Genomic DNA, 22,045 nt, shown 5'->3' with positions numbered 1-22,045 from the left:
AGACCTAGTAGACAATTCAATTCAATCTTTATTTCAGACCCAGGGAGATCCATTTCACAGTTACAATACTATGGTACAGTACCACATTATTATGAGCATTGCTGAGGACCAATTATAAAAAGATATGTTGAAAACTGGTGAAGTCATCCTTATCTTACAATAAATGCACCGATCTCTAGTCTAAACGTACAGTATGTGTACGTATGTAATCAGGATTGCAGACCTGCCCTCCTGGCTTTATAGCAGGCTATACAGTAGGTAGTTCTTGGTGCGTGAGTGCAGCAGGATGTGGTACAGTGTGCCTGTGGTTCCAGGGGCTCATGTTGGTGTTATGACACCATAGGGAGATCACAGCACTTTGTTTTGACTGTCTGTTTCCAGGGCAGAAGAGAGGAATGTCTGAGCGCTACTACTGTATACCAAATATACATGATCGCTCCACCAGTCATTCATTCCGTCTTTGGAAAATGCAAAGAAGCAGCCGAGACCACTTTTATGATTCTCAATTTACAATTTAGGTATTTAGCAGATGGCCCTATATCCACGAAAGAAAGCGGCATGGGCCCTATATCAATAAGAGGCAAGTGGTCAACTAAATAGATAGATAGATAGATAGATACCTTTATTATCCCAAGGGGGACATTCAGTTGTCCAGTTGTAGCACAGCAGTATACAGTTATTTAAAAAGTTACAGAGAAGTAGGAAAAGATAGATAAGAGTAAAAAACAAGAGCAGTACAGTACCAAAAAAGAGAAGGTGCATCAATAGAGGGGGCAAATTAAATATAAGTATATATACATAAAGTGTCTTACAAAAAAGAGACCAAAGCAGTCAATGCTAGTTAGTGCAACAAGTATCTCACTGTCATTGTTAAACAAGACAAATACTCAGAACACAACCTAATAGTGCAATGTCAATAATGCAAAACAGTGCGAAAAAAACAACAGAAACAGCTCAGAGCAGAAGAAACTAGGCAGCGTGTCACCGCAAGACGCACATGAGCACTCTCCCTGGAAGGTCCTTAGAGGTCAAAGTCAATACAGCAATAGTTCCAACCTAATAGTGCAAAGTAAAAAAAAACGTACCCGTGCAAAGTGAGCGGTGCAAACTAATTCCTTCGCGAATCAGTGTTGATAGGCATGCATGGCAATATTGTTTTTGTTGTGTATGATGTCAGTCTAGAGGTCTGCTCAGACTATATAAGTCTTTATCGTCATTTGTCATCAGTTAGTTGACCAAGCTACGGATTGTAACTTGTAAGAGTGTCGTAGTGTAATGATAAGTGACCTTATTTACCTCCAGAGAGGCCTCCAGAGAGGCGAGAAGAGGCCAGAAGATGAATATTTTAGTTTTTCAAAGTCTGTTCATTTGTATTTTAAACATGTATTAGCTGCCTATCATTTATAACCTGTAAGATTTTCCACAGTCTGTCTAAAAGTGTGGTTATTTTATCGCTTATAAGTGATATTCATCTAATACAATTTTGAAATTCAAGGTTAGCACCGCTCAATCATTTTTTATGACGTATTTTACGCGGCCTAAACGCGTTATGACGTATTTTACGCTGCCTAAACGCGTTCTAAATCAGGGTTAACCAATCGGGTGCCTCTGTGACTATGACATCATGGACAGATCAACAGAATCGAAGTGTTTCATTGGTCTAGCGAACTCATGTCATCATCATTTGTGACATCATAGTTTTGGTAAAAAAGCGGTCTATAGGAGCGGTTAGCACCGCGAAAAAAAAAAAAAAAACAGCGCGAAAAAACAAAACAAAAGAAAAGCTCAGAGAAGAAGAAACTAGGAAGCATGTCACCGCATGACGCACATGAGCACTCTCCCTGGAAGGTCCTTGGAGGTCAAAGTCAATACAATTATTTATGTCTTACAAATAAACTGACATCATCAGACCACAACAGACTTACAAACCATTGAATCTGTCTGAATAACATACTTAGCATCTGTGGACACGCAAACAGCATACATCATACAACAACAACTATTTAGATGATCTCAATAGCATCTGTGAACAACATCTGCAACCAACATCTGGATAACATAATTACCATCCATCTAAATAGGCAACATAAACACGGATGCAAAAAGGATTAGAGATTCAGAATTTATATTGTTACAATTGTGTACAATGATTTGGTTTTCGTTCAACTTTGTAGCGGCAATAATAAACAATAACAAAGAAATTACAAAAGAATAGCAGGGATAGTAAGAAAGAGGATAGCACAGATATGTACATTGATCCTACAGTACATTGGTCATACACAGTACTGTATGTGTGAGGTGCTTGAAGATGTGGGCCCTGTAGGCATTCTCAAATGGTATCCATGTGTGCATACATATGTGTTTACATGTATGTGTAGGTACTTTACATGTATTGTTTGCCGTGGTGTAAAGTAACTAAGTACATTTACTCAAGTACTGTACAATTTTGAGGTATTTCTTTTTCTTTTTACTTTAATGGAGTATTATTTTCCAAATGTCAATACTTCTATTCCACTTATATCTGAAAGGCAAATATTGTACTTTAACTCCACTATAATTATTTTAAAACTTGAGTTACTAGTTACTTTGCAGATTCTTATTATTATTACAATACCAATTCAGATCTATATATTTGGCAATTTGAAAATAGACAATCTCTAAGCTTGCTTTCAAAGGATTCTTATACATTGTATACCAAAACTATACTTTTGTACTTTTACTCAAGTACATTTTGAACACAAAACGTGTACTTGTGGCAGACCATTTCTACACTAGAGTATTGATACTTTTACTAAAGTAAAACATTTGAGTACTTCTTCCGTCACTGATGTGCGGTCATGTCATTGAAAGGAGTGCTAGGGGGTGAGGGTGACTGACTCTGAAGTCCTGACTGACAAAAGGGACATCATTCTCTACGGGGAATAAACCCTGCACTCTGGAACCTAGGATTTACAAGAGAATAACATCACGTTGGAGTGAGCAGTTCCCTATCAGCTCCAAGATACTACTGACTACTGACTGGGTCAATTTTTCCACTTCCATTTTTCCATCTCTTTCATTTCCTCCAGCCTCTCAGCTGCACTGGATGAGGTGGCCCTGGCACCTGGCTGAGCCCTGGACTCACATGTTAGCAAAACAAGCTCCCCGTTTTCAGAAGCTCTGCCTTTATTGGAGCACAAATGCTTCCATTCTTTCAGAGATATTGTGCTGCTTCATTCATTTGCACATTCCATCAAGGGCAATGCGTCAGATGTTTATTTTTACTGATTGACATCCAGTTCTTCTACAAATATTCAATGTTAGTTGAGGACGAAGAATTTAGGCCTGAGGTGTTGTTTTGGTACAGCCTGTCTTATTATTATGGTACAACTTGTCCTCGTAGAAACCATGGTCTGATCCCTGTACTCGTTGGCAGAACTACCATACCGCAGATCTGTGTTTCTACATTACTTCACTCACTCCAAGTCCCCATGATATCATGTACATTAATGTATAACCATCACCATATAGAATATTGTCTCCGACCCCTCTTGCCTCATCAATGACTTTGTTCAGTATCTTTACGTTGAAATGATGGTGTGTGGTCTACAAAACACAAAATACGCATCTCTTAGAATGAACTTATTAGCAGACAGTCAACAATCACATTATTATTACATAAAAATAAAACAATGTTCAGACCGATCTACATTATGCTACAGCACAGCCATCAAACACACAATTTACTGCAAAGTACGTGGCATTTGCAAAACAACACAATATAGCAGGACATGACAATATAACAGGTAAAAGGAAGGCAGGCACCATATTCTACAATAAACAATAAGACACTTTTTGTCAAGCAGAGAGGGGGAAAGAAGCAAACAAAGTAAAAACTGACTTTAAACTAAAAAAGATTTGATAGATTAAATGCACTACAGTGTCATACGAAAGAGGCAAAAATAGCAGATCAACAAGCTCAAAACACAATGCGTTTTGAGCTAGATCTGCTACTTTTGAATTTGAATCCTGAAAAGTAGCCTTTTTGGACGTACAGTATGAGGCATATCCACCCGATGCTATGAACGATAACCCACCACGATAACCAAAAAATAATAAAAAAAATAAAAAAAAGATGAGGGGGCTGAGCGGGATTTGGAATAGTGGCACTGGCGTTACACATACTGTACATAGGACAAACTCACTAAAAATGGGAAATAGTGGGGGGAAAAGACCCACAAATGACTCTTGAAAACAAAGCATTGCATTGGGGGGTTTGACTACTTTAGGTGCCATGAAGGGAGCTGACAGGCCCTTCTTGATATCAATCAATCACGTCACAATAATTCAAGTGACAGATGCCAAAAAGAGGGGTTTTGTGATTTTTGTTTGTACATGTTTTTCTTTATATTTTAATTATATTTTAGGGGCATGTCATGTGGTCTACCTGCACAGCCTTTGTGATACTGGTAGATCACATTCTACCTTTTGGGCACCCCTGCTCTAAACCGTCCAGTTTTTCCATTTTCCTCTTTCTCTCACATACCCATGTGGTACCTCTATCTGCTTACCCCGTTTGAGAACCACTGCTGTTGCTGTAGGAGAAGGTAGAATTGGGCACAGACTTTGTCTCCACATACTCTACTACTCTTTCAGGTCAACTTGCCAGAGGACAGGGTGAAATACTACTAATGTCAACACAGTGGCTCAATGTTTTACATTGTTATTTCAAGCCCCCAAAATGAAATGTTATGTCAAATGTTTTGAAAGCCAGTTTTCCAAGGAAAGCCATAATATGTTGTGTTGTCAAGCATACTGCCATAGAAATGTCATACAATACAGCACTAGAGTATATCACCATAAAACATGTCATAATATGCTTAACGGCTGAACTACGCACCTAGTAAAATATTTAATTGAACATTGTCAAGAAAACATCATACTATATTTATATAGCCATTAAACACTACAGTAAAGTGACAGTGCTCACAGTAGACAAAACTATTAGTATTACAGTCCAGTATTGATGAATGATAATAATAAGACGAGGGTCGGGATATGAGGGTAGCTAAGGGATACCGGGCGGTTTCACGACAACTGCCATACATTTGGTGCTGCTGTCTCACGCAGATCAGTTAAGGACACACTGCCAATACCGTAGTGCCAACAAAATGAGATGTTAGACTACTGTATGACATAAAAATACATCATGTTATATCCTTTAATGCCCAAATGCTACTATGTCATCAAAAAAATACACTACCCCATAATAAATTCACGGATCTGACATTTAAGATGTAGCATTTCAACTCTGGACCTGAGCAAATTCTGCTCAACACATGAGGAGTCATTGTGCATCTCTGCTTGTCCTCTGGATGTTCTCTGTATGCTGGCTTTCAAAATATGAGCTTTTTTGGAGTTAAAAACACAACCCGAACATCTTCAGTACTGAACATATTTAGCCTGAATGTGTGATGATGATCAGCCTTTGGACTTTGACAATGTTCGTCAACTTGGAAATTTGTTTCCCTGTTTGGTTTACGTCTTTAGTTTAGTTTGCCTGGTTTACAGGCACGTACACACATCAAAGGGGGCTTGAGCCCCTGCCCTTTTATCAGTCTGTAAAAAGTGCCCTCTCCATTTTACTATGGTGAAAGAAATGCAAATGCCCTCCTTTCCATGCCATACCTGAAGGCAGAATGCAGCGTCTTTGCCGAAATCCATGTGCAGAAATCCATGCCATTACGCCACATCTCCAGTATTGACTTGATTATGCTTAGTTCAATGTGGTATCAAGCACTGAAAACTGCGACGCGTTGTGAGCTTGGAGGTCTGCTATTTTTTTTTTTCACCAAAAGGCCCTTTTAGAAATGTCAGCCCTTGCCTCTCTAACATTCTCTGCACGTCCCTGCTGGTTTACGTTTACTTCAGTTGTGTAACTGTGTTTTAGTACTGTATATATTCTGTGTCTGAGTTCTGTTAATTCCCCAGGTGTTTCTTGTGTATCTTATTTTGTAGTAAGTAACCTTGCATCACCAGACTTTCCACCGCAGAGGAAAGCCTGGTATTCGTTCTAAACCGAGCTACGTGATCCGGTTGGCGTCACATTGTTTTTATTCCCCACATAATGCGAATCAATTCGTTTTTCTCGCTAGTCACGCTACGAGTTAGAATAAAAGACGAACATACCATTTCAAAACAGGGGAATCATTTTGGAGGTGCACGACACCGGTGGTTCCAGCCCACCTGATAAATACAACAAACTACAAAATGACGTAAACTTATTTACGCTCCTGACCGGATCAGAAACCTAAATAGTGCCCTTCTCAATATATGTTCCTGTCTGTCAGAACAGTACAGCACAGCGCCCCTCCTTTAACATGTGTGTTGTGTGTGGCCACTCAAGGTATTGCCAGGCTACGGACACGGCCAGCCAGCCACATACATACATACCCACGGACATACCTGTCTATTGGGAGCGCTTTCACCGCTCCAATTATGTCCTAGTGCTTCCTGTCTACCCTTGTTCGCTATTACCTTTCTTGTCTCTCCACCCTGACTACTTAAACCTGGGCATGTTTGCCCCAGAATATTACTGTGTCGATTCACCTGTGTCCTGTTAATGTTAATGTGTCTATATTTAAACTCCCCTGTGTAATCACTCAGTTTTGACTTTGACGCGTCGTTATTTCAGTGTCAGAGTGAGTGCTGTGGGTAGGCTGGGAGCTGTCTGTATTAATAGCTTGAGCTCTTGTTTATGTTTTGTCAGTCCTGTTGGACGTTATAAACCTTTTTTTCTTTTTCAAAGATTAGTTTTTGGGCTTTTTATGCCGTTATTCGATAGGACAGTAGACTGACAGGAAATGGGGAGAGAGATGGGGAATGGCATGTGGCAAAGGTTGTCCGGATCGGGAATCGAACCGGCTGACGCCAGCAGGCATCATAGCCTAGTATGTGGTATGCGCATTGCGCCTTGACCACTAGGCCAGCGGGCGCCCCCTATAAACCTTTTAACTTTAACCTTGTCTGCCTTTTTGTCCCACATTTGGGTCATATCCTGACAGATTGTGCTCTGGTTGCTTTGCACTCAGCTGTTGGCTTTCAAATGTTGAGTATACTTCGGCCCGAAGTGTGTGGGAGTTGTATATTTTCATTATCATTGATCATATTCACATTTTGTGGGCATTTTGCATTTTTATGGATGGCTCTGGTTGCATGCATACCCAAAACAATCAGACAAGCTCAATACGCAAGAACACATGAACAACAATAAACAAAACCATAACTCCCTCCATCCCACCTCCTACAGAGAAAAACACAGAGACAAGTGAAAAGGAATAAACAAAATTAATGTTTATAAACGAGAAACCCATCTGAAACCAGAGCAATATAGCTGCCATATGAATGGTCAATTGCCATATTGCCTTTTACAGTATACTTGACGACTATGTCTGTCTTTCTGACAGTATAAACCACCAGCAGACCTGCCAACCCATACGCATTTTGCGTAGTAAGCACGCATTTTTAGTCTCTGTACGCAGGTACGCAAACTCCTCTAACGGCTACGCATTATCGGGTGATGGTAAAGTGAGGCAAACATTTTTGCTCCATGCCGTGTAGTTCCTCCCAGGCACCACATGAATGGTGTGTGAATGGGGCGCATGGCGCTGGGGAGCACTAGAACGGAAGCGATGCTCGTTTTATCGACAGAAGAAGAATGATTGGCGGACTGTGTTTGTTTTGGTAATAGAGTTATAGAAGAAGGTTTTGGTTTAGTTCAGCATGCACGCATCTCACAGCGACGCAGACGAGTTATCGATCGGATACATAACGGCGATATTAATCAGATTAATGTATAAAGAAGATGATACGGAGAAGGGCCGTGGTGTTGCGCGAGTCGATGCACAGCGACTGTTCGCCCTGTAGTGCTGCCAACGAGTCTAACAGGTAATAAACTTTTAAAACCCTCCTCTGAGGTGAATTCACATGTCATAGCAGCCACGATGGTGAGAATTGGTGAAATCTTGTACTATGCCTAACCTAACCCTATCTGGCGACGCTGGTGAAACGAAACAACGAGCTGCTCCGGTCCGCCTGGAGTTATACTTCGTCATACGACGGTTTTGCAGCGAGCAACCAGTCGGAAAATGTCAAAACGTGTGACCCATCGAGTATGAATGAATGAATGAATTAGGCCTATGTGTATTGTCAAAAACATTAACAGTGAACACATTTATCACCTGTGAATATATGAATGACATTAATGGTCTATCAGTATCAACAATGAGTAGCCTACAGCCTATATGAATGAATATACAGACTAGGCTGTATGTGATCTATACACAATGTAGGCCTATATATCAATTAATGGATGGAATAGAAACCTACATGAGTTGAATACTTTCAACTTAATGCAAATCATGCACAGAAAGGTGGTTTTATTTAGGCTGCTCAATGAACAATGTTTAACAAAGACACAGGTAAATATTTAAAGGTAAATAGCCTACCTGACAATGTAAAGCTATTTTGCTATTTGAATAACATGATTATGTTGATGTATGTTCATTCATTAAGTCACTGGTGAGACTGTTTTGCTAGTCTATTGTTAACTAACTCTGAGCAAGTGCAGTTAGTATATTTTATTAAAGATTTGTCAACAATATTGCCAAAGCAACATTACTGTATTGCCTGGTAATACTAGCCTACTTTTTCTCCTGACCAAATGGCATTTTTATTTAAAAGGTTGTTCTAACATCTTGCCTCCTCCTATTAGTGTAAGTCAAGACATGCAATGTGCTACATTTCTGGTGTGTAATTTTGTTAACATAACTGTAAAGGTCCCACCCAAAAAGGTGCATGGAACCCCCCAAAATATACGCTGTTTTGTGCGGGAAAACAACAAAAATTCGGCGCCGCGCCCGCTGCGCGGGCGCTGCGGGCGCCGCGCGGGCACTTCGTGCCCGCGCATGAGTACTCAAAAAAAATTCCCAGGGTTGGCAGGTCTGCACCAGCTTTAACCACTTCCAACCTGGTGTGCCTGTTTTGACATATAGGTCCAAAATGTTTCAAAATGTTTTCCAAAAACTGAAAATAGCTGATCTAAAAGTTCACAGCGCATCACATTATGTGGTTAGGATGGCATGATGTAAGGTATTTACAGAAAGTTGCCTACCATTCACCAACACCATGGAAAGCAATGAGCTTTTTCCTACAGTACATCAGCTGTGAGTTCATTCTGTCACCCCTGGATCACACACTCTATTCATGGTTAATATATGAGTCCCTGTCTAGCTGTGAGTTACGTAGTTCTGACACGATGGTTATTATGAGTCTGACATTGGTACAAGTGTCTTCTTGAACCACAGATGTGACATCATGGGAGATGTGAATATACGGTAGATATATTAAAAAAAATGTCTGAGGCAACCACTCAGATGCACGCACACTCTATCGCACGTACGCACAAGCATGCACGCACGGCGCACGCACTTCAAATTCACCCATTTATGTATTTCACCTGCCATGATGACTTCAGCATAAGGGCTGGCGTTTTTCTCTTCATTATTAAATCTACATGTTCAAAGATTCTTTTGTTGGCTACTTATCCTTAGTTTTGGTTGCAGTAATATATCATTAACATCCGAGCTGTATAACTTATAAGCTAAAGACATTGTTTTATGAGCGGTGTAGGCAATTTATGCGTTTTACACATGATCACATTTTTCCTATTTTCCAGGGCACCGTAATTAATTCATGAATTATTGGTGGGAAATTAGCCTGGATGCAGACAGACTAACACATGTTAGGGATGTTAGGCCCTATGGTGCATGTGTATAATAATATTCATAATGTCTGCTTTTGTCATTGCTGTCTCTTTGTGTCACACAATATTTTCTTAGAACACGTCAATCTTGAAGATTTGTTGCTGAATACATTTGGCTAGTTTCCATTATTTGGCTTTATGGGGAAGAGTGTGGAAAGTGCATGTGTGATAAATCCATAGTATGGAGTCACAGAGGCACTGGTTTCCTCCGCTGTACCTCTGGGCAGCTTGAATTCACGTTCTCATACCTATTATTCATAAATGTGTGTCTAATGTTTCTCTCTCTCTCTGTGGTTTGCAACGCTTTTTTGTCTAAAGTAATACAAATGTTTGACATTTCCGCTGGTTTCAAAGATCTAACATGTCTAATGTCATTTTTCAAACAATGGATTGAATCAGCCAAAAAATACTTTATTTTTAATTTTTTAAGATTTATCCCATGATTTTGTAACCCATTTTTTCACCCAGTGCCAATTATCTAATGTAATCCTGTGTGCTACACTCCCTCTGCCAACATGGGAGACAACGGACAGACCATTTTTCCTTCTATGTATGAGGAGTCCAAGTTGCTTCTTTTCACCTGACAGGGGGGAGTTTCCCCGGTTGGACATACTGTAGCGCAGGGCTACTTAACTTAGGAAGGCTCAGGGGCCACTCAGCAAAATACCAAGAGTCCAAAGGGCCGCAACCTAAAAATTTGGACGTTTACAATGATTTTGTAACAGGCTTCATGACAAGCTTAATAATTAAGTAAACACACAGAAAACAGCCACATTTCCATCTATATAAGCCAGGCCAAACCTCATGGAATGAAGACATTATCGAATTTGATCAAATTAGGCTTTATTCACAAAATGTGAAGTAAAAATTAACAGAACTGGTTCAATCGTTTTGTAACCGCCCCTGTGTCTGGGTATGCAAGGCTAGTGAACTTTGCCAATGTAAAGGTATGTTTTCTCATGCCAATAACGCTCCTTTTCATTAATAGGACGGATTTAAAATAAATAGACGTTTATACTTATTATTCAATCACTCAAACCCCAGCATCCCTATTCTTGGGGGACATTCACCAAAAATAGCCGATCTACAAGCTCACCACAAGATGCATTGGAGCTTGTAGATCGGCTAGTTTTGGTCAATCTCCTTCAATGAGCAGTTAGTTGTGTTTAAATTACAAAGCTCAAAGCATCAAACTGTTTTACAAGTACAGTACAACTGGCTGAGTTGAACTTTACTTGAGTTATTTTTCCATAAAACAACAACTCTTAACCAAAAATAGCCGATCTACATGCTCACAATGCATCTTGTGGTGAGCTTGTAGATCGGCTATTTTTGGTGAATGTCCCCCAAGAATAGGGATGCTGGGGTTTGAGTGATCATTGAATAATAAGTATAAACGTCTATTTATTTTAAATCCGTCCTATTAATGAAAAGGAGCGTTAACTTATTGGCATGAGAAAACTTCCCCATTTGGGGTACAAGCATAGTTCCCTGGCTGCTACGATCTGTTGGAATGTGTGTGCACTGTATGTCGGTGCTGACTGGCGGAGCCGCGGAGGCAGAGACAAGCACAGACAAGGACTACGTCTTCACTAGCCTAAAACATGACGGTCGCAAGCGTTCATATCGCACGACCGTCATGCGTCTCCACTCCATTGAGCCCGACTGTGGTTGTCTGCTGCAAAATCTCCTCAGATTTGTCTGTCTGACCGTCTCGTTGTACAATAGATCTAGTGTAGCCGCCAGCATCTCCGCACTACTGTGTTCAGGCTGTGTTCTGTGCATTGACTGCAATCGCTTCCTGACTACGGAGTCCACCGATTCCGCATTTTGCGTTGCGCGTTAACTTTGACAGGCTTAGAAAAATCATATTTTTATTGGTATTGCCATGACGGGCCGCACAGACAGGTGGCGCGGGCCGCATGCGGCCCGCGGGCCGCGTAGCACTGTGTAGCGCGTGGTAGGAACACGTTATTCCAATCACTGATACTAAACAGTGTTGCCACCATGGTAACAGCCGCATGCTGAAACAATGCCCAACTGACATCACTGACTGACATCACATCACTGACTGACATCACTACAGTGCCCAAATTTGGAGATGACTTCACAGACTGGCCTGGACACGGAACACCATATGGGCCCTATTAAGTAGCGGCCCGGGTCGCCTCCCCGTTGTTGCCTCGCGGTCACGCTACATTGGTGGCAGCGGTCCCTACGGTCGCCGGGCAGTGCCGTGAAAGACTGGACGGAGTCGTGGTAGGAGGTGAGGAGGTGTCGATCCTCCATCCTTGGTTGCGTTTGGACCCCCCCCGGTTTCAAAGTCGAGCTTAGCTCCTGGCCGTCGCGCGTGGTCGTGCTTCTAGGTAGAGAGGACGACTGTAGGCTCCGGGGTAGCCCGTTGTCCACTCGCCAACGAGCTCAGCTCTTTGGCTGACTGGTTAACGTGCGCGCCCTATTAAGTAGCGGCCCGGGTTCACCTCCTGGTTGTTACTCGCGGTCACGCTACACTAGTGTAAATCACCCTACTCTCTATCATACTACAGTGTGTCACACAAGTATCAAAAGTAGCAGATTTGCAAGCTTGAAACGCAGTGCAAAGCGATACGTTTTGAACTTGTCGATCTGCTACTTTTGTTATTTTCACATTTGTTTCCTCAAAACGAACTGTTTTGGACATATGAGATTTCCACCCGACAAAGACGTTATGTAGGCTTAGTTACAATGCATAATGTTTATTAAGATGATTTTCTACAAAACAAAGGCGTTCAAAAACCCATGCTTTGATACAGCTTCATCCTGGCGGCAACAACAACAACAACAACAACCACTTTTATTACACAGCAACACAACGTGTGTGAAGATCCTATTATCCAAACATTTCCCTAAAGACTTGATGGAAACAGCATGTGCAGCATTTCCTATAGGAAGACATGAGAGGGAGGAGCTGGGCACGTGTCCCATTCTGTGAGCTCACACAGATGTACAGCTCCACTGAGAATTAACATGGAAAGGGTGACTGTCTGTGAGAGAGCACAGCCTACATATGAGCACGTTGTTGATGCTTTTGGACCTTTTATGTATGGTAGACAGATTTTCATGGCAGACCCCTGAACAGCATTTGTGCCATGTTTAGTAAGGATTGGAGCAATGATGTGCCTAACATGGCCATAAAATGGCCCCCGGAAACGCCCACAAAACTGTGAAAAGTGATGACTCATCACTTTTCATCACTAAACCATCGTTTTCTGGGGCCATTTATAGCCAAAGTAATGTTTTTTTGTGCAAAACAAATGCTTGCAATGGATTCAGCATCATGACAAACCCCCCAAAAAATTCTGGGTATTTTCCTCCTGTATAGAAAGTCGATGGGAGCCCAACTTGATTTGGCCGCTGTGGCGACCCCGAAGGTCGCCGACTCGGGCACCCTAGCTAAATCATTAGAGCATGCCCTGGGCTACATCTGTGCAAAATTTGGCGCTTTTAGACTGATTAGCACGAAATTACCATTCTATCTCCCTAAGGCCCCCGACTACTAGGCAATTTTAATATAATCCAATTCAATTCAATTCAATTTTATTAAAGTTTCAGAGAACCGAGCAGAGACCCCACCCTGAGCAAGCAATTATGCAATAGTGCCAACAAAAAACCCTCTTAACTGGAGGAAACGTTATTCATACCCAGGCTAGGGTGGGCGGCCGACTGCCTTGACCGTGTCGGCTGGACAGAAAGAGAGAGAGCAAAGGAGAGACAGAGAGAGAGATACAGGCAAATACAATTGGTAACAGTGATAGTAAATATAATAGTGTAATATAGTATGTAATATACTGTATTGGTTTAACAATAATGTTACACTGTATATAATGGTAGAATATAAGAATGTTAAGATATACAATATAATAATATATGAACACAGACGCTTATCAAGCCTTTAATGCTTCATAAACACACACCTGTGACCAAATGTATTAGTATTGTAATAGTACAGTACTGCACCAAACAAACCTTTGCTATATGTCTGATTTTGTAGAGAATTGTGATTTAAATACAGTTTCTGAGGTAAGGTGGAGAGAAATATACTGTAGGCCTAGGCCATGCAGTTGCTCCGTATCGATTCATTTCACTTTTATAAAGGTGTGTTTTGCTATATTCGCCATTTGGTACTGTTGGAACCAAAATGATATTTCTTTATTCTTTATTTAAATGAATGGTCTGGTCTTGATAAATGACGTCACATCAATATGTCAATCTCAGGTGGTTGTTATGGTAGCGCCTGTCAATCAGTTGGTTGCTATGGTAACTCATTTATACCCGGCAGGTGTAGATTGCACCCAGGTGTTCAATGAGTTTGGACGCTTAACAGTTTTCTTATATGATGCTCTGGACATTGGATTTTTATGGACACGCGTCAAACTTATGTTTTATGCTCGTTGCCCCTTGCGGTAGGGCTTATAGGTAAAAGACCCTACACGTACCTTGCATGCATTTTAAAAAGCAACTTGTTTGTGCTGGCAGTTGGGATGTACTGTACTTTCTTGTAGAAATTATTATTGTAGTGATATTGGTATTAAAAATTGTTTTAAATTGGGATATGACTATGTTTTATAGTGAACTGAATACTGAACAGCTAAGGGGGTTTTCAACTAGGAGGCTTTAGGCAAACACACTCTGCGACACATTGTGGGCTTGTAAATCATCTACTTTGGGCAGGCATATGACTAAGTATAATTTGGCTATCTCCAATTTGTTTTTTATAGTTTCAGGCAATAGAGTCAGAGATTCAAGCATTTCAATTTTCAGGAGATATAAGATTTTATTTGTTACATCTCATACATCTCATCTCAGTACAGAAATAGTGTTGGATCTTCAACATTGGAGCAACAGTAACAAAAGAAAGAATGAGAGAACAACAAAAAAGTAAAGAGAAGAAATATCTACAGTAGGTACATGTATGTACATTGTACAGTAATCATAGCACAGTTGCACAGATGTGGGAGATAGTCATCAAGGCTCAAGGCAACATTTCAAAGCTAGCTTGTTCCCAAAAAGAAAAAGACCATAAAACTCTAGGCCATACCTGTAAGCACAGTAAACCCTTCTACTTCTACTCCACAACTCGGATCCAAATATTTTACTTTTACTCTACTGCATTTATTTGAAAACTTTAGTTACTAGTTACTTTGAAGATATAAATTATAATATTATAAAACATACACAATCCACTGTAGCCCAATTTCTTTCCTTGGCCATTTGAAAATAGCCGATCTACAAGCTCACAACGCGTCGCATGATCGCATCGCAAGTTTGCGACACATTGTAAGCTTGTAGATGCATGATGTTGATGTATAGACCCACATGATGTCACAGGGGGCATATTGTACAATCAGAAAGGGGACTTACAGATAGGGACGTACGTACATGCACACAAAGTCAAGTATTGGAGCGGCCAGCACTGCTCAAAAACTGTTGACAAAATATGATTTTTTTTTTTACATATTTTCTAATGAATTATTTTTCATGAAGTAACCTGTAAAATGACCCTTCAGATGTATATGTGGTGCAACACTCGGAGGCAGAAGACCCAGTCCGGGGGCAGCTGGTGGTAGGACATCTTGTTTCCATCTAGTCGGAGGACCTTCATCCGGGAGTAGGAGAGAGGACCCACCTCTCTGCAGAAACTAGTCACGTTGAACTCTAAGGGGAAGAGGAGAGGAGACAGAAGAACTTTCCGTTATTACAAACCTATAATTTACTAAGGTGAATTGCCTTCTTTTATAGACAGACAACGCAGGACAGGATGTTCCACATGATGGAACATGGTTTAAAGGGACAATAAACTCTGGGATGTCTAATGTAACAATAGAATGTCCACTAAGGATGAAGTCACTTGGCAGCCATATTGGTATGCCCCTAAACAGACTGACAGCTTTGTTTTAGCTAATCTAACTCATTATCAGAATCAAACAGTTTAGAAATGAAAACATCACATTTAGAGCATATATGGCAAGATATAATAGATTTCAATTGTATACAGGTTTTGTCAAATATGATCAATTATTGCATCATCAATCCAGAGTTTATTACAGACCAGTTGGGCTTGTTGTGCCTCCTAGCCAAAGCTGTAAATACTGAAACAGTGAACAGAGCTGTTTTCTGTGTCACGCACCACGTCTTTGCCGTGGTTGAAAGCTCTCGTGGGGATCTGTGTTTAGTGTGACTGGCGTCTCACACATCACTAAGAGAATAGCTCACTTGTTCTCAGTGCAATCTGTGTCGACTATTAGATGTCGTACAGGTGCTGTGGTTAGAACATACTGTAGGAAGCAGACAACATAACACTGTCTCCGTCTGTCTCCCTCACTTCAATCCAACCGACATGGTCTCAGCCAGCACTTAGGGTTTGGCAGCGACAGGAACCACGGTAGCTGCTGCATGTCGAGGCCGATAGCTAGACGGTGAGGTGTGTGTTTTTGAGGAAGTTTCCCGCTCTCCGTCTGACTGTTTGTCTCCAAACAGATCAGTCGGTTAGTAGCGCCAGCCTCTCTCTCTCTCTCTCTCTCTCTCTCTCTCTGCTTGACCGCTGAGACTAATTGAAAAGCAGCAACACATTCTCTTGCTCAGCCCCAGAGCACATTCCCTCTGCGAGCCAGAAAATCACGCTTAACGCAGTTCTTGGATGGATGTTGTGGCTGGATATGCTCCACAGGCTGGCGCTAAAGCTTCATCCTAAGCAGTCAGAATCTTTTGGGTGCCTCCCGGCCCGCCTGCAGGATATGAATGATTTCTAGTCAGAGGAAAGAGAGAACGACGAAGAGCAGATTTATACTTCCATGTACACCCGTACAGAACAGATGAAGCAACGCATTTTTTTTTTTTTTTTACTGTAGCTGATTTCTAATTCTTACTTTAGCCGATTTTATTGTTTGAAAATCAGACATACACTATTTGACCAATGACACAGAGAGTCTAGAGGAGAAAGGTTGTAAGATGATGAAGATATACACTGGACTTACAAGAGTAAATCTGAAGAGAGGAACAGAGTGTGCTTTGGCAACCGCGCAGATGTTTTTAGAATTCACTCTCTCACTTCTTCACTAACCTACTTTCCCTCTCAACATCCAACCCTCCTCTCCTCTCCTCTCCTCTCCTCTCCTCTCCTCTCCTCTCCTCTCCTCTCCTCTCCTCTCCTCTCCTCTCTCCTGCCCCTTCTCTTCTTTCCACGTCTCCCTCTTTCTCCTCCCTGAGCTCTGTGCATAGTTGCGCTCTCTCTCTCTCTCTCTCTCTCTCTCTCTCTCTCTCTCTCTCTCTCTCTCTCTCTCTCTCTCTCTCTCTCTCTCTCTCTCTCCGTGACTTGCAGCCTATCCCAGCCCAGGGCTCCTCCTCGCAGGGTCCCAGGCTTGCAGTGTCCAGCAGGCAGCTGGTTGAGTATTAGCTGCCTAGCTGCTCCTATGTCACATTTTCCACATTTCCCCTCCTCTCTCCTCCCTCTCATTGTAGGGTTGAGGAGGTGCTGGCTCTCCCCTGATAGTCTGCCACATAACTTTGACTGATGTTATAGTGCATTGTTGCACTTTAGGCATCTGTTCCGCTTAATTGTAAAGCCTGTGAGGGCGTGCGTCCATGCAGTGTACCCTCAACTGGCCTTTGGGGATCCACAACTCACAAAGTCGTCATGATGTCAGCAAGGCCATTAGAGTAAAGTATGTGCAATTTGAGTGCATCCATGTGTGTGTGAATGGAGCCACAGGGATGCGGACCCGGGTCACCATGCAAGCAGGGAAACCAAACCTCTGCTGCTCAGCCAAAGGGGAATCCCCACTTGCCAAGGGGAATATCAGTATTCTGGGCTACAGGCAGGGCTACTATGTTCAGTCACCCCCCTTTTTACCCGGACGAGCCCCCAATGTAATCACCTGGATGCGAAGCAGCGTTTCCCTGCACTGGGAAACATCTATACTACTGTATACCACCATTCATCCAAAGGAGATTCTCTCCTGGCCACGGGCAGAGCTACATGTTTGAGTTCACACTTAATCACACGAATAGCATCCCTATTCTGGGCCCGGTGAACATGCAGCAAAAATAGGCAAACATTTGTTTAAAAGAAATCACACCTAGTGTGAAGTGAGCGGTGCTATTTATGAGTTAATTTCATTAAGCGTCCCGCGAACCTTGGCCAATGTGACCCTGGGCGTACAACAAACTTCGAGTTCTTTGTGTCAAGATGTAGGTCAGATGTAGGCCACACCTCGGAGCCCGGACAAATCCAGATGTTGGAGCTTAGCTCCTTCAAGGTGCACCGCTCAAAAATAGGAAAACATTTGTTTAAAAAAAAATCTGTGAACATGTGGCAAAAATAATGGCAATAACACTTCTATATCTGCTATTTTCACTCTTAGATGTAAAACAAAGTACACATAGGGCTTATGAGATTGACCTTGTATTTCATTGGCCTCCAGGTACAGGTACTGCAGCGTGGTGGGCACAGGTGGGCATGTAGTGAGCTTGTTATAGGAGAGATCCAGCTCCACCAGAGAGCTGAGGTTGGAGAAGGCCTGCGGGTGGAGCCTGGGGCTCCGCAGGCCACAGCGGCCCAGACGGAGGTACTTGAGACCCAGGAAGCCCGTGAAGCTGTCCTCCCTCAGCTCAGTGAGAGAGTTGTTGGACAGGTACAGCTGCTGGACGGAGGGGGACAGGTGCCGGGGGACAGCGGAGAAACGGTTCCCGCTGAGGTCCAACAGGTTCAGGCTGACCAGACCTGAGAGGATGTTGAGAGGACAGGAGAGTAACAAGAGGTTAAAGGAGTAGTTCACCCCCAAAATTACTTTTTTTTCTCTATTGATTAGTCACGCAATAGACACTAGAGTTCAAAGATATTTTTAGTTTTTTGTAGTAGTAGTAGTTCACCCCCAAAATACCAATACATTTACCCCCATTCGTCCCGGATGGGGACCCGTTTCGAAACGGGTCCCCATCCGGAATCAATGGGGGTAAATTTACTCGAATCAAATTTTTGTCTTAGGAATGTGACAAAAACCAAAAAATATTATTGAACTCTACTCTCCATGGCATGAGTAATCAATAGGAAAAAAATCATTTTGGGGGTGAACTACTCCTTTAAAGGTCTCATGACATGTAAAATCTACTTGTCCTAGATAATTCGCCCTCCTGGCCCCCAAACTATGGAATAAACTCCCTGTCGCACTTAGGGCAGATTCTCACACTTAATTCAGAATACTAAGGGGTGAAATTGCAACATTCTTGCATATTTAATTAATGCGTTTGCGCTCACACTGCACTTTTGTCAACCGCAACAAGGAATCGCTTAGACCACGTCTGTCCACGGGACATGTATCCAAGCTGCGCAATAATTCCTCCTCCATCTCCCTGTGTGTATTCATTCTTCAAGTTCAACCCACAATGTAACTGCAGGACCCCCGCAAAATCGCGGCGCAGGCGCAATTTACCTGCGGTTTGAAACGGGCGGGGAAATTCCTTTCCACAGCATTGTTAGACAACATTACAGACAACAGCACACAGTGACAGTAATACAACCGCAATAACAAAATACAATGACAGACAGCAGTAGACACTCAGGCCTCTTCAGGGACGTCTGTTGTTTAAGGCGGATATGACTGCAAGACTTTTCCCAAGATGAGCCCTGTTTTTTACCTCAATGTTATATACCAACGCTCTGAGCATAGGGCAAGGTGTGACTGAGTGGTTGTGTGATTCTCTGTTACTGTATATTCATTGCAACACACTCTCACTCACAATGGGACAAATGTGACCACATTTCATCAAACGTGTCACCACGGGGTCATCTGACGACATCACGTTCAAGTGCCGTTCTCAAACCGAGGCCGTAAAAGGGTGACGGCTCTGCAAAAATACTCGCACTTGCACTCCTTGGAGTTCGAAAATTCAGATTGAGAGTTTCTGCTGGGCAATGTGTCTATACTGTATGTTGTCCTGTTTATTGTATTGTATTGTACTTTTGCTATTGTGATTGTAGTATATTTTTGTTACTGAGTGTCCAGCACTTTGGCTCAACACTGTTGTTTTAAGTGTGCTCTATAAATAAAGTGGATTGGATTGGATGTTGATGTTTGGTCAAATCCATCCCAAGCCTTCGCCTGTTAGCCTTTCCTGGGAGTGACAATGCGTTGGTATATCTCATGATATACGGTACTCTAGATTTGTTATACGATGGACATTACCTGTGAAGTCTTCCTGTGTGATGGTCTGCAGACGGTTTCCCTGTAGCAGCAGCAGAGTGAGGTTGCGGAGGTTCTGGAACGTTCTGGGGCCCACGGTGGAGATGCGGTTGTGTGCCAGCCTCAGCTGCCTGAGCCCCGTGGGCAGATCCCTGGGCACGGCGGTCAGGTGGTTGTGGTTGGCGAACAGGTAGCGCAGCCTGGTCATGTTCTGCAGGGCCGTGCGGTCCAGCCTGTCGTTCTGCAGCTTGTTGTGGTCCAGGATGAGCCAGCGCAGACCTGTGATGTTGGCCAGGACGGACGAGGACAGAGACGAGACGTTGTTGGCCTGAAAACAAGAAGAGCATGACAGAGAGTACAGAAGTCCTGACGTCACTATACACTACAACCCCTGGGTCACAGGGAATTTCCATTGGCCAATCTTATATTGCGTCATGCATATATAGCATAGGTTCCAAAAATAAACCAGTCTGGCGATTTCGTCAGGTATGTGACTGTGTCATTTCTGATCTTGAGTTACATTTGATAACGTTTGTGTTTGGGAGAAATAAAGGAAAGACCGGGAATACAAGATGTTATGGGGCGGCATTGGCCATTAGAACATGGAGGGTTCCCAGTTCGAATCCGGGCTCCCCCAGAGTTAGTGTCGAAGAGTCCTTGAGCAAGAGTCTGAATCCCTAGTTGCTCCCGGTGAGCAGGTTGGTGCCTTGCATGGTTTCCTCCGCCATCGGTGTATGAATGTGTGTGTGAATGGGTGAATGTAATGCAGAATCTCTGTGAAGAGCCTTGGATAAAGGCTCTATATAAATGCACCATTTACCATTTATTATATACTGTAGTTGACACTGATTGACTATTAGTACCAACATGCTCCAGTATGTGTAGTTTTCTTATACCTGTTGGGATAGGCTTTGAGTCCTATAGCAGGAAGGTAGTTTTTGTACCTGTAGGAATAGGTATTGAGTTCTGGCAGGCAGGTCGTCCGGTGTCTCCACCAGCGCTTTGTGGTCGCAGTAGACGGCCGTGGGCCACTGGATGGGACAGTCACACTGCAGGGGGCAGGCCTGGGGGTTGTTGGCCCGGTACCAGGCCGAGTCGATGGCGCGGCCCTGCAGTGTCAGCACACTGGGCTCACCCAGCAGCCGGTTGATCCATAGAGGAACTCCTCCGTAGTCCAGGTCCTCTATGGTGGTGGCCCGGGCGGGACCCCAGTTGTCCCACACACACAGGAGCACCAGCAGCACAGCAGCACAGCCAGCCAGGTCAGCCATGGAGAGAACTGTTGCCAAACGTGTCCTGGGAAATCACACCTGGACAAGAAGATTTAGAACCTTCTCTAGTCGTCGCAGAACATCACCGACACAGTTCTGATGTGTTCATACAAACCAAAGCCTCAAAAAACACATGTGAGAAGGACACTCAGGGCTCTATTTTGCTTGTTTTAAGTATAAGCTCTTATGCCTTAACTTAAAGGCCTGTCCATAGTGTCTCCGACTACCAAACTTTTGGTCGGAGAGTTCCGAATTTCCGACGTGCAGCTTTCCGAACTCGGGGTAATGCTTTTCAGAAGTTGCGAGTGACGTAATTTAGTAGTTGGTCAGAGACAGTATAGACAGGCCTTTCATAAGTTAAGGCATAAGAGCTGTTACTAAAGACAATCAAAGTAGAGATGTGTGAGATGATACTTGTGGTAACTACACTAGCTTCTTTGTGTCATCATCATGCAGTCAATGACATGGTATATGGTGGGAAAGAGTAAAAAACCCTGAAAGATATTGTTTAAGATGGAAAAAGTATTGTGCACTGCACTGCTCCATTTTGTATACGGACAGCATCTGGGTATGAGGCAGAGGAATGCGTGCACATCTGCAGCTGGTTACAATATCATCACGCAGAAGCATGTGAGCATGAGTGCACATGCTGCACACGCACAACGCACTCGCATGTATTGTGCACACACGCACACACGCACGCACGTACGCACGCACACACACTCCAGTGTTATTATCCAGTTATTGTTACGAGC

General features: G+C 42.8%; 1 protein-coding gene across 1 annotated transcript; it reads right to left on the bottom strand.

The window, feature by feature from the left end:
- Positions 1-15,344: 15,344 nt before the first annotated feature.
- Positions 15,345-21,290, bottom strand: LOC308286703 (lumican; the record flags this gene model as incomplete). The annotated part of the gene is made up of 4 exons (XM_080727800.1): positions 15,345-15,496; positions 18,240-18,560; positions 20,023-20,347; positions 20,964-21,290. 4 exons carry the CDS (start codon positions 21,288-21,290, stop codon positions 15,345-15,347), a joined length of 1,125 nt encoding a protein of 374 aa, XP_080583926.1.
- Between the last annotated feature and the right edge of the window lie 755 nt (positions 21,291-22,045).

This window comes from Nannobrachium achirus (genome assembly GCF_963921795.1).
Source record: "Nannobrachium achirus genome assembly, chromosome: 6".
Taxonomy (NCBI): domain Eukaryota; kingdom Metazoa; phylum Chordata; class Actinopteri; order Myctophiformes; family Myctophidae; genus Nannobrachium; species Nannobrachium achirus.
This window is presented reverse-complemented; position numbering and strand designations above follow the sequence as displayed.